General features: G+C 41.5%; 1 protein-coding gene across 1 annotated transcript in view; it reads right to left on the bottom strand.

Annotated features, from left to right (window-relative positions):
• Positions 1-1,065: 1,065 nt before the first annotated feature.
• CCDC170 (coiled-coil domain containing 170) overlaps positions 1,066-13,761 on the bottom strand; it is a 51,297-nt gene continuing 38,601 nt past the window's right edge. Inside the window, exons 7-11 of the mRNA XM_066622755.1 lie at positions 9,665-9,865; positions 7,656-7,829; positions 7,207-7,449; positions 6,142-6,378; positions 1,066-1,254 (exon numbers count right to left, since the gene is read on the bottom strand). Of these exons, the coding sequence (XP_066478852.1) occupies positions 1,066-1,254; positions 6,142-6,378; positions 7,207-7,449; positions 7,656-7,829; positions 9,665-9,865 (1,044 nt within the window). The remainder of the gene's footprint in view (positions 1,255-6,141; positions 6,379-7,206; positions 7,450-7,655; positions 7,830-9,664; positions 9,866-13,761) is intronic.

Below are 13,761 nucleotides of genomic sequence, written 5' to 3'. Positions count from 1 at the left end.
CATGTACATTCCATGGGGGCTGGGGATAAGAATAGTGATACTAATGTTTGAAAAATTATGAAATAGCATATCAATACAAAGTGCTCCCAAGTGTTCCTGGTTGACAGGGTATAGATATGACTGGATCTTTTGGACTATATGGTACTGATGTTTCAGTGGTCTGAACAGTATTCCAAAGATTTAAGACTATGGCTTGGATCCAAAGAACTGCAAGCTGTGTTGAACAATGGGGCTTTCCTGTCCTCTCCTCACACTGAAGTCCCCAAAGCTCCCTCAAACTGATCCTAGAGGTTGGGACTCTTGAGAATAGCGTGTAAGCTTGTGCAGTGAGTTGACAATACAGAGGAGTTGGTGGAAATTTTGCCCCTTTCCTTATGTGGATGAAAATGCTTTCCTGCTTTTGTAAGGCACCTCTAGATCCTGCCCTAAGACACATGCACATCCATTGGGAAGTCAGTCCCATTGAAATCAGTGGGAGCTACCTCTGAGCAAACATGGTTACAATCCTACTGTACATCTTAAAGTGTATTTTTTAAAAAGATTTCTATTCCCAGCTTCCTAAAAGTGCTTCATAGGTTGGAGAGCAATTTCAATTCCCACTGAAACTTTAGGACCAGTTTTTGTTTTGCATAGGTCTGATAAGAATCACTGGGGACCAGACAGTCTATGGAGAGGTAAAAAATTTTCTTTCTTCTCCTGGACTGCCTGATCCCCAGCCAGCCCAGTAAAATAAATTAGTTTTCAAACACCTCTACTTATAGAGCTGGGTAATAATATTCTTCACCTGGGGACTATATATGCTGCTCTTATTACTTAAAAAAAATTCCAGTGTCTGGTGCCCAATACACCAAACTTTTCAGTTTATAACTTTGCAGCTTCAACAAAATATTGTGTATTAAGAAACATCATAGGTACTTAAGAAGAGTCCTTTGGTGTTTGGCACTGTATATTTTAGCTCAATATTTTTTCAGATTCTTGAAAACAACTGTGCATTGGGAAATGTACAGCACAGTTCCACCAGGTGAAGAATACCGTGCAATCTTCTTCACTGCCACAAAGAAGTACTCAGTGGAGAAGCTGCAGTGGTCCATCTTGCCTCACAGCCATGTCTTTGAGGCAGACACAGGGAACAAAGTGATGCTGATGAGAATGGATCAAGCCTTCTAGGCGAGTAATTATTTCATAGTCCGGAAGAGCAACAGTGGCAATGTTGAGGCCCAGCATCTGAGAGATCACTTCTCTGAAGTCTGACAGCTGAGGGAGCAAAGAAAGAAAAGATACAAGTAAGGAATTGTAGTTCATGCCAAGGAGAGGACTAGAAAATTATGGCATACTTGGCAAGTACCAACTAGATAACACAATGCCTATTTTTTTTTCCAGCCACGGTAATTATTTCAAGCTGTCACATCCTATTGCTTATATTCTTGCTTATGGTAGAATTTTCTGTTTCAAAGCAAAGACGAATTTGCTTTGCATTTTCTAATTATAATGAGGAGACTTAAATGTAGTTCTCACAAAAATACCTGCATCTGGATGGTACCAACATCACCTGCAGGTTAGAACTCTCATGCTCAAATACAGATTAAGAGCCCAATCCTATCCAATTTTCCTGTGCTGGTGCAGCTGTGTCAATGGGGTGTGCACTGCATCATGTGGTGGGGAGGCAGTCACTGAGACCTCAAGGTATGGGAACACTTTTTCCCTTACCTCGGGGCTGCATTGAGGCTGCACCAGTGCTGGAAAGTTGGGTAGGGTTGAACCCTAAGATTCTTTGCTCACAGAAAATGACCATGTCGGGGGAGGCTACAGTGTGACTACAAATTATTCTCCGTGACATCTAGTTTTCCATGAGGAAGGAATATTTAGTATAGAAGAGCATTCAAGCAGGTGAGTCCTCACCTGTAGTCTGATGCAATACTACCCAGTGACAGATTTACTACTACAATGAGAAGTGGGCCCTAAAGGCAGTCAGAAAAATAGATGGATGAGTGTTCTGCTTGTTTCCTTTACTCCTCAACTGAGAAAGAAGTTGGAAATGATTGCCTTATGCCAATCCAAAAATACAATAGTTTTTAGTTGAAACCAAGAAAAAGTCTCTGATCTGCATAATTTACATTGTAGTCACACATTAAGTATATTATACACTTCATTGCATGACTTGAAACAGTGTCAAAATATAGTCAGACCTTTGTTTGTGGTTCATTGTTTTTGAAAGGTCATATTCCAAACACTTACAATTGTGTGCACTCTAGTCTGGTGCTATTAAAAAGGTGACATTTGATTTAACAGATTGCATTCTTTTTATCTTTAAAATGACAAGCTCTAAAAAAAATACCAAAGATATGGGCTGTTATCCAAGGACACACTGTCTATGCACTCAGGTACAGTCCTATTAATGAAGGGCAGATACTTCTGTTCTCCCAGTACTCTACTGAGTGGACAGCTCCATTTCACACCTTCTTCCTGGGGTGTCCTGCATGAGACCCAGAGGCAATCTTACCCATGGAGGTGGAAGTGAGAGAATGCCCAAGATGATTATCCTGTAGGTTTGGGAAGACACCTATGCAACCTTCCCCATACTCCCACAGGGGAAAATGGGTGTTTACTCTTCCACTGTGACCATTTGAGGTGAAATGAGAACGTTCATTATGAATCCAGAGAGCAAGGAAGTGCATAACTGAACAGGTTTGAGAAAGAACCCACTAAGAAGGAAGGTGATGCAGCCAATATGTTGGTGGTTCTGTTGAGTTCATCAGCTACACATGTGCAATTTTTGACTAGTTTCTTGAAATATTTAATTTTCTTGATCTTTGATTTGCATATTCATTCCTTCTAGCCTCTCCACCCAAGGTGGCAGTTCTATGTCAAGGGGACTAGGTTAGACCATCTTGGGAAGAAAAGGGGCACACCAAGACAACTGCCATCTGCAGGGTTCCATTTACTGGGTTTAATAAAAAAAGGTAAGGGAAATTTCCAAACAGGAAAGAAGGGTTTCAGCACCACTTCTCACTTCTCCCTTGTAATTGCATCACTCTGGGTTGTCAAGTCTCTTTATTCTCAAGTGGAGAATCTTCAGCCAACCTCCCTGTGGGCCACTCCTGTGGCAGCACACTGGAGTTCCAATGAAAGCGGCAGCAGGATCCTCCCAGCCATGGGACAAGTACTGTGCATTGAGATGCCCTTGAGCTCCTCGCCCAACAAAGCGTTGCTGTCAAGGTGCATCTTTCAGTTGTCACTCTTGCCACCCCATTAGGCAAGTCCTGAGCTGACCCCATATGAAATGGCTCCTTTCTGATGCTGTCCAGCCCAGTGGAGGCTTGCCTCCACAACGCACATGGCCCCATCTTCCCCTGCCCTTCCACCTTCTTCTTAAGGCCTGGTGCCAATGAAACAGTGTCTCAGCAATTTACTTCTGTATGGAGCCAGTAGCATTCCTTTGGCTGATGACATCTGGTGATGGTGTCATTGCCAGTCACTGCTGGAATGAGCAAACTCTTGCAGCTTGCCTCTGCACCCTCTACAAAGCCTCTGCAGGGCAGCACATGCCACCGTTCCTCAAAAGACAAGTCTTGATATATAGGCTATACAATCAGTATAATAACCATAATGGAGATGTTGGCTCTGGCAACTAGCAACATGTGATAAACGTGTACCAATTTTGTCCTTAACCTGTCTATGTATCTGCCACTGATCTTTCTGCAAGCCTCCTGCCTGTCCAGTTTCTGGATGTCTTCACACTCTGGATCCACAGTGGAGTCACTCCATCTCAGTTACACCAACAGATGGTAAGCACTTCGTACTTTCCCTCTTAGAGATTATTTGATAGTGAACTCTTGCTATGGGTACAAAGAACCCTCACATTTAAGGGAGAGGAAATGGATGACAAAATCTGATTGAATGAAGTTATTGGACAGAGGTACCATAGCTTTTTACAATATATACAAAATAACAAGAGACCCAGGGTCCAATCCTATCCAACTTTCCAGTGCCAATGCAACAACAGTGCAGTCCCAAGATAAGGGAACAAATGCTCCCCTACTTTGAGGAGGCCTCTGTGACTGCCCTCCACAGGATGCAGCAAACACCCCATTGGCACAGCTGCACTGGTGCTTGAAAGTTGGATAGTATTGGGCCCCCAGGCAAAAACTTGTGTGATTCACTCAGTCTCTGTAACCTTTATATTTACAGAAGCAGGGAAAGGTGGATATGATGGAAACTGTGTATATTCCTATGTCTTCCTGGATCTTGTATTAATTCTCAAGTGGTGAATACACATGCTGGTTCAGCAACACATATTACTTCAATGTTCTGTGCATGAGCTTGCCCTTAATCTTGTTGCAATTGGTAGTCAGCTTCTAATTATGATCCAAACAAGTTCTATACGAGGGTGTCATATGGAAAGTAGTGAGGGCTGCATCCTGTGGAAAACTTAATGCGATGCAGTAGTTTATCAACATTGAGGGCCACTTTCATCTCCATTGAACACACCTTCATATTTTCACAGATGGTGTACCAACTGGACAATGATGTAGATGCATAATGCTCACAGAACTGGTGGAACATGAGTGGCTTTGCTAAGCAAAAAGTAACTGGACTATAGTGTTATAGTTACTTTTTATCAATGTATTTCAAAACTATAAAAACCATTTAGAATGCCAGTGAACTTCTAACTAGCAGGCCACTATAGTCCCTTGTTACAGGGCACCTTATAAGGGTGGAGGGGTCTCCCCTAACAATCCTTAAAGTTGCCTAAGCCAGTGGTGCTCACACATTTAGTACCCAGGACCCACTGTTTTAGAATGAGAATCTGTCAGGACCCACCGAAAGTGATGTCCTGACCGGAAGTGACATTACTAAGCAGGAAAATTTTTAACAATCCTACCCACACTTACCCAGGAGTAAGTTTCATTTACTAACATTGTTAAAAGACTATACATAGTAGCTTGTTAAAAGTACAGGTTTGTAACATTTCTCCAAATGCAGTCACATACCACGGTCAAGCATCAAGTCTAATATATTAAAAATAAAATATTGAAATGAATGGGGACCCACCAGAAATTGGCATGCGACCCACCTAGTGGGTCCTGACCCACAGTTTGAGAAACACTGGTCTAAGCAAACACACAATTTCCCTCCAAATTCTTCTTTCCAATTGCTCATATCACTGGGCTAGGCACCAAACATGAAAGCTTGCAGATTTCTGTTTTTCATGACAGCTGACTGGGGAGGTCTTCCTCCTAAGTTCTTTTGTTGCCGGAGCCAACTGATACTCCCAACATTCAGCATTCTAGCTTGGCATGCTTGTTTCAACAAACTGAATTGTAACAATTCCCAACTGTGGAGGTTATTTGCGTTTAAGTGGGAACTTCTGAACGTTTGTGATTTATGAGGGTAAGCTTGAACCCAATGCTTTGTGATCACTTAAAAAGCATGTTCTTCCTTTTATGTGATTATAAAACTCTGTGCAAACCTGGTAACTACCTGGTAACGTCATGTCTTGTGACGACCTACAGTTTGGAAATTGAATATATAAATTCTGTTTTATGTACACAAGCCTTTAGAAACCATCAATCAATATTCTATCTTCCAGTGAATCAGTACTCAGTGTGCGTTTCAGACTGAGAAACAAAGAACTAATAAAACAAGGCTGATCTTGCAAAGTATTTTTGTATAGATTACTATTCTATGTTGATTCAGAAGTAAATCCTATTTTGTTCATTGGGGCTTACTCTCTAGTAAGTGTTTAGGATTGCGTTCTAAGAACAGTAGAACTATACCTGTTCGTGTCTCCACTGATGTATGGATCACTTGAGTGATCTTGTCTGATCTTGGAAGCTAAGCAGGGTCAGGCCTGGTTAGTACTTGGATGGGAGACCGCCTGGGAATACCAGGTGCTGTAGGCTTATACCATAGTCTTTCGAGACTGAAGGTTGCCAACCATTTGTGCGCTGTAACAATTGTTTTTCCAGTCTCCCTTGAAGTGAAATAACTTACCTTAAATTTTACTTCTTACAAATGAAACAATAATACTAAAACCATGCCAATAAAAGGAATGCAACCCTGTAAACATATACACAAAATTATTTTGGATACTAAGTAGCCCAATGCTTCATGTCACTAATCAGCTGTATTGATGCATACCTGTCTCTCTCTTTTCATTACTTCTTCCAGAGTAGATTTAAGTGTTTTTGATTCACTGGAAACCGATTCCAGTAAGCTTCTGGTCTTCTCTTTATCCTCCTTTGCTTCACGCTCCACAACATGCAATTCCGATTGGATAGCAGTCAGTTGCTTCTCAGCCTTCATCTTCATCTTTTCCAGTTTCTCTTGGGACTTGCTTAGATCTTCTATGGTTCTGTCTTGCTCCAGTGTTTTGATCTGTGAACAAATTCCAGAGGGGATTGCCTCAATGTGATTGTCAACAGTGGGGCCAAAAGGCCATGAAATGCAAGAGATACAAGGTCCAATGACATGGAATCCATGACAAAATCACATAGGCAAATTATTCCCATCCTTTTTCTCTCTTTATATGCTCACCTGCATATGCCTCTATTAAGGATAACTCGTTGTACATGTTCAGAGGGACATGTGAGACATGACTGCTTCATTGTCTCAGCTGGAGCCAACTGCCATTTGGCTCTTCCTCGCTCAGGAATGTCTCCTCAATGGCCTTGGATTTGTGCCACCTCTTTAGGTGGCACAGATCTGAATAACCCCATCGGGGCTGCTGTGGATCTCACCAGCATAAGAAAATTTTTCCCCTTGCCTCAGCCAGCCCCAAACTTGCACTGGATACAGCACAGGCCAGCTGGCCTGCCTGTCCCAGCACAAGTTAGGACTGCTGTGTGTCTACTAATTTCCTTTCAGCAGGCCAATCCTGTGGAGGTTTCATGCCTAGGAGTCATGATACCTTGCCACACAATTTCTCTTTGAACGGAAACATTCTGCTCTCAGACAGTTCACCTTACAACAGTGCCACCAGCTAAGTTGTAGGCACATGCACGCACACGCACAGAACTTTAGTGACACACTGAGTCTAAACACCACAAATGTCTTTTCATTGGTGAATTACCCTTTTCTTGAGCAATTGACACAGATGGGTTTTGTATGCATATATTTAAATGCACCTGGCATTACAAGACTGACTGCTTGCAATGAGACACCTTTCAAATATGGGTTTAAAGTGAGATTAAATTTATTACCCACCTTCAGTTCATTGGTGTCGGCCAGTTTAACTCTCAGGTCTGTATTTGTTTCTCTTGCCAAAGCAAGTTCATTTTGTAATCTCTCCACTTTCTTTTGTAATTTTCTGACTGTAAGGTTGGCCTCATCTCTTTCCACGGCCAGGGCTGTGCGCACTTGCTTCTCTTCTTCCAACTGAACAATCTTCTGTCGCAAAAGGTTCATGTGTAGCTCATTGGTGTCAAGTTTCTCTTTCTGAGTTTTCAGCTACATTTAAGAATAAAACAAAGTGTTCAACACAACATCATCAATTTCATCCCCACTGGAGCTACAACTCAAGACACTCTTACCTGGCAGTAAGTCCCATTGAATTCAGTGGGATTTACTTCTTAATAAACATGCACAGGATAGTGCTGCAAGTCTTATCACCTACGAATGTAGAATATTCTCAAATTTTGCTATACTTTTCCTACCTTCCTTTGCAGATTCCGAGCCAGGATCTTATTTTCAGTCAATGCATGTCCTTCCAATTTGGTCAACTGCTTTGCCCGGGCCAATACTGCATCCAACCTCATGTCAAATCCAATATCAGCTGCCATGCTGTCAAGATTCATCATTTCAGAAAGCTGCTCCAGAAACTTAATATACTTCAGAAAGAAAATATGGGAAAAAATGGAAAGAAGCAACAAAAATGTCATCTGGCACATTCAGAAATGAAAACTGCATTCTTCTACCTTAGTAACTGCTTTGATAAAAGATTTATTTCTATACCTAATATTTTTTGCTGCAGGAATTAGCCAGCAGGAAAAAATTACTGCTTTCTCTTTTAGCAGTAACCTGTCTTGGCATTCATCTTTCAGCATATGCAAATAATCTAAAAGGGAACATTTAATCAGGATTTATTGTATTGTATGTGGCATCTTTTTCTTCTCAATACTTAATGTGAAAATATAATTCAAATTAACATTAGGAGAAATGTGAAACTAAGGCTGAAGAGGAATAGAAACCCAGAAGGAGAAGGACTTGACTACATGCGACATTAAATGCATAGCTGTAAGGAATTAGGGAGGGATCTTGAACCACAGTGATTACAGAGGGAGGTTCTGGAGGGCCTCAGAACTGCTGCTCTACAGAGTCTTCAGACAACAGCAAGAAAGGAAACTGCAGCCAGTCAGTGCAAGAAAAACATGATCTGGGGAGCCAATAATAGCTCTGCTAGCCCTCTGAGAACTCTCCTTGAGTTGGCTCCTCAGTCTGAAAATTTCATTGACTCGGATAGATACTAGGACAGCACCTCAATCAGCAGTCTCTGACCATGTCTTCTGCCTCTGGCCCTTTTGATCCTCATGACTTTGCTCGACAATCTGACCCTTGCTTGCCTACACTAGAATTGAATCCTCAGCTGTGACTTTTCTTGAAGCTTGGGCAGGGTCTGAGAGTAGTGGTTCCATGTGGCTTTGTTTTTTAAAGTTAAACAGCAGCTATAGAGAGATCAGAATTGGGATCACATGGGGAACAGACCACCCTTTCCCCCTGGCAATCTGGTCCCTACAAAAACTATGTCCTGAAGCTGCTAAAAGCCCTAGGAGAGAAGCTTTTGTTGGAACCACTGGCAATAAACATACATGCTTGTCGGATCACAGTAAGTGTTTAACATAACGTTAGTTATGTAACATCTTAACATTAGTTGTGTTAAGATAGGACTAAGGTTTATATAATTGTGAATGTGCCAGAGAACCTGTCTGTCTAGAGAATTTATATCCCTACATAGCAGTAGAATTCAGCATCATCCAAAGAAACTCATTGGTAACTGCGTTCAGCAGGAACAAAAGGAAGCATTTGTCACACAATACAAAGTTAATGTGTGTAGTTCATTGCTACAAGTTGTTTCACTATGCATTAGCTTAGGGATCTTTTTTTAAAAAAAAGTAACTACAGATATGACAGAGGCATCTCTGCCATAATTCTGTAATATTGCAGAATAGTATTCTGGTTAGTTTAGTTTTCTGTTTAGTAACACTGCAGGTGTTACTGGAATTCAGAAGCAGTCAAACAATAGGCAGTGCTAATTCCAAAATACAGCTCCTCAGGCGTTCCAAGGCTGGCAGCCAGAAATCTTACTAAATTTTCTCAGACAGGTTGAAACGAATCGTGGCTTCTCTTTCACTGGACTGAACATAAATGATAAATATTGTTTGTGGCTCTCTTGACATCCAGCCTCGCAGTAAGGTATGATTCACTCAAGTGAATCCTCAAGTGCCTGGCTGTCAACTTAATAAACCATTCTGATAATTGTGAATGAGCAGACCCCACACCAAGTGGACTTAAAGAGCTACATGTATGTGAAAGCATGCTTGTAGTAATGTGTATGCACCAGCACAGTAGTACATAAATCCACTTTTGGTGCATTCAGGACCAAATCATTAACGTCAGTTTTCTCTGAAGCTGGCTTTGTGCCTTTCCTACAAACCAAAGCTATTACTTTTTGTTTCTCAAGCTTGAAAGCATCTTGCAACACGTCCCCAGACAGAAGCTCCTCTTCCAGGTGCATCAATTGATTGTGGAGAGTCTCAGATTTGTTTTCTGCTTTCTTGGCCCTCTGCATAGCCTCCTGGTACAATGCGGTCTGAGTTTCCAGTGTCTCAGTCAGTTTAGCCATTTGGATTTCAAGCTGAGATACCATCTAGGGGGGAAAAAATGAAAACAAGGCAGAGGCTGGAATGGAAAATAACCTGCAGCTCTCATTTGCTGCCCCAATGTCTGATGATACCCTGGTACAGCCCCTACTGATACCATACCTGTTCACACAGCATATATGAGAAATTGCCCGCTGCACTTTGGTGCCACAGTTCACAAACGAAAACAAGCAGTGCTGCTATGCAAAAGAAACTCATGCCATGTTCCCAAATCTCCACTCTTGTGCTAAAGCACATAAAACAGGAGGACATTCCTGAGCACCTAAGTTTTATGTTAATTAGTTCTCTTTTTCATCAGTTTTTCTGACTACTTGAATGTTTGGGATGATCTCACAGACTGTTCATGAGAGTACTATGTACCAGTTTTGACAATCACATTTTAAACATTATTTTCACACCCTCCAGCTATTTGCTCCAGAAACAAAGGTTTTTTGTTTTGTTTTTGCTTGTTTTTAATATTTTATACCTAGTGTATAAAACAAAAATGATCATTTACTATTACTTCAGCTAAACCGAAGCATAATCAATGAATCCAATCCAATTCTAAACATATTATTTGGATTTAAGCCTCATTAATTTCAATCAAACATAATACCTTGTAATGTGCTGAGAATCAAGAAGTGATATAGATTAAGAATCTAAACCTAATTAAGACCTTTTGAAAAACGTATTTTTTAAAGTGTAAGATGAATTATTTTAAGTCAACGAATATTATCGTTCTACAGTAGCGGCTGGCTGAAATGATCATTGAATGGTAACTTCTAGTGCCATTCACTGTCTGGGTCATACAAAACAGGGGGATTTTTCCATGAATAGAAGTCTAGTGCTGAGATTCCTCATGCAATGCAGATGATCCATGGGACAAGTCATACTACATGTTATGGCAGCTGCATGGATCAGTCATCACATGGAAGATGCTCCAAACTGTGTGTATGTGCATCTGTTGCCCTACCGTGCCTTTGACCTGTGAGACCTGGGTTTTACATCTTCTACATGAGGGCCCAATGTTTGAAGAAAAAAAAAATCACAGGAATTTGTCTATATGTGCTGAAAGACTTCTTCAGATTACAATGAGGATATCAACCAGCAGCTCTCCTCACAACCAAGGACATTGGAAAAAAGGGCAGACAAAGAGACTGACTCAAAGGAGTAGGACTACAGTTCAGGGCAGGCAGGAAAAAGAAAGGTAAGAGAAGAGAATTCATACTCCATCAGATAGCTATCTCCTTTAGATTCCCAGAAGGTTTGCTGTATGGTGTGAAAAGCCATCAGACTACACTTTGGCCAGGCACCCAAGAACAAGGATGTGGTCCATCAAAAACTGACAATGACAAGTGGCTGAGGTAAGCAAAAGCCGCCTTTTGGAATGGTGTCATGAGTGGAGAAGAGAGCACCGACCTCCTTTAAAAACATGTTTGACATTAAGGGCTGGGATGTTTTAACATCACAAATTACTTAAAACATTTTATAACTGAAATAATTTTAAACACTAAAACCTAAATCAAAGGTAGCCTCAGCCAAAAGCAGACAAATTCTATTATACAAAACCATATAAACAACGAACACTGTACTTTGTTAACGTGCACAGTTCTTACAGGAATCCCCAAATGGAAAATATTAAATTACATTTCACTTGCCACACTCATAAAACAGTTCAAATTTAATTGTACTCTTCTGTAGCAGTTTAGATAGAGTCTATTTATTTGTTTTAGTTCCATCCTCAGACTATCCTCAAAATAGTCTTCTTGACTAGCACATGTGGTCCTTGTGTTTGCAAGCTGGCTGATTTTTCAAGTGCTGCTGCACACAACTCTCTCCTTTCCATTGGCAGCTTCAGCACTTAGAGATGACAGCATTTCAAATACAGAAAGATTCTGTTACCAGAGATTGAGACACACAGGGCAAAAAAGCTATAGGATGCATAAACAGCCATAAGGAGACACAAGCAAAAGAGCTAAAGCTAAAAAGACCAAAATTGAGCAATAAGATATAAACTGAACTCTCTGATCTTGGTCAGAAGATGGGAAAACAATGCTTTGTCCGATTGCAGAAGAAGAAAGCTGTTGTTGAATGCCAACAGCATAACCAATGGCACAATTCTAAGATCTCCCTGCACTGGCAGAGTGTGCTCTGCCAGTGCAGACTGTTGCAAACATGCCATAAAGCATGCTGCCACAGTGCACCAGATTGCAGTGCTAGCAAGAAGGCCTGCACTGTCCTGCCAACACCAGACTAAAGTGTGGCACCTGCCAGAGTCAGGAAATCCTGTACTATGCAACATGGGGTGAGGGAAGGACAGTGATGGAGGTAGGTGGATCAGGTCCGAGAGGTGGTGGGTTTGGTAACACCAGCGCTTACCATATCCTATCCATCTCCCCAGACCTGATCCACTTATATGGATCAACTTGGACTTGTGCCAGCGATATTACTAGCATGGGTCTAAACAGACCCATAATGGTGACTGGGCCTTTCCCTAGAGCAAGGGGATATATGTCCCCTTACCCTCATGGGATGCAGTGGAAGCTGTGCTGGTGCCATTGCATTGGCGCAGAGCAGTTTAGATAGGATTGGGCTGTAGGTAAGGTAATACCAGGAAAAGATCCGCCCGAGGGGGGTCATGACTGAGCCATACAAAATTATGCAGGGGATGGATAGAGTGGATAGAGAGATGTTCTTTACCCAATCACATAACACCAGAACCAGGGGACATCTACTAAAATTGAGTGTTGGGCAGTTAGGACAAACAAAAGAAAATATTTCTTTAACCAGTGTGTAATGAGACTATGGAACTCCTTGCCACAGGAATTAGTGATGACATTTTTCCTAGATGCCTTTAAGACAGGACTGGACAAATTTCTGGAGGAAAAGTGCATCAAGGGTTACAAGTCATGGGAGGTATGTGCAAGCTCCTGGTTTTAGCAGTAGGCTACCTCAGATTGCCAGATGCAGGGGAGGGCACCAGGGGAGGGCACCAGGGGAGGGCATGCAGGTTGTGTCTTGTTTTCTTGTGTGCTCCCTGAAGCATTTGGTGGGCCACTGTGAGATACAGGAAGCTGGACTAGATGGGCCTTTAGCCTGATCCAACAGGGCACTTATGTTCTTATGCCCAAACACAAATTGAGACAAAATTGCAAAAAGGACCATAATTACCTTGTAATTTATTTACAGTTATAAATTAATGACATAATGCTGTGAGATACAGGAAGCTGGACTAGATGGGCCTATGGCCTGATCCAGTGGGGCTGTTCTTATGTTCTTATGCAAGCTATTACTGATTCAAAAGCACTGTTCTGCTGGCCCTTGGAGGGGTGGAGACTAGACAGCAAATATGTGGGAAGCATAGAAATGACTCACTGTAGCCCAAAGCAAACCATATTATAATAATCCATTGCAAAACACATCCACATCGTTTTGACAGCTCCTGCAGGTGTAAACTCTGTGTAATGATGGAGCACAGCCAGATATATTAGATAAAATAAAATGGTTCAACAGCAAACCCCAAAATGTTTCATGTTGGAACTAATTCTACACTTGTTTGGAATCAATAGGACATAAGATGGTTTACCAAATATAAGTGGATCTAAGCTAAAGCCAAAGATAACACTTGCTTGGGAACAGAAAGTGGAGAGCATGTTCAAGTCCCTTTTGACTTTTGTTACTTCAGCTCTTGAACTTCAAAAAGGATTCTCCAGAGGCTGTAAAGCTTCTTCCTTAATGGACATCACTCTGGGACCCTGTTCACCTTTTAAAGCCTGTTCTATGTGTAAAGTTTGCCAAAGGCTCACTTTTCTCCAGCAAATGCATTTGATTTTTTTCCATCTTTGGTTTCACTGAGAGCTGCAATTTCTATACAGCCAAGTACTGTATGCATCTTCTGCAGGGA

This window comes from Tiliqua scincoides, chromosome 1, assembly GCF_035046505.1.
Source record: "Tiliqua scincoides isolate rTilSci1 chromosome 1, rTilSci1.hap2, whole genome shotgun sequence".
NCBI classification, from domain to species: domain Eukaryota; kingdom Metazoa; phylum Chordata; class Lepidosauria; order Squamata; family Scincidae; genus Tiliqua; species Tiliqua scincoides.
This window is presented reverse-complemented; position numbering and strand designations above follow the sequence as displayed.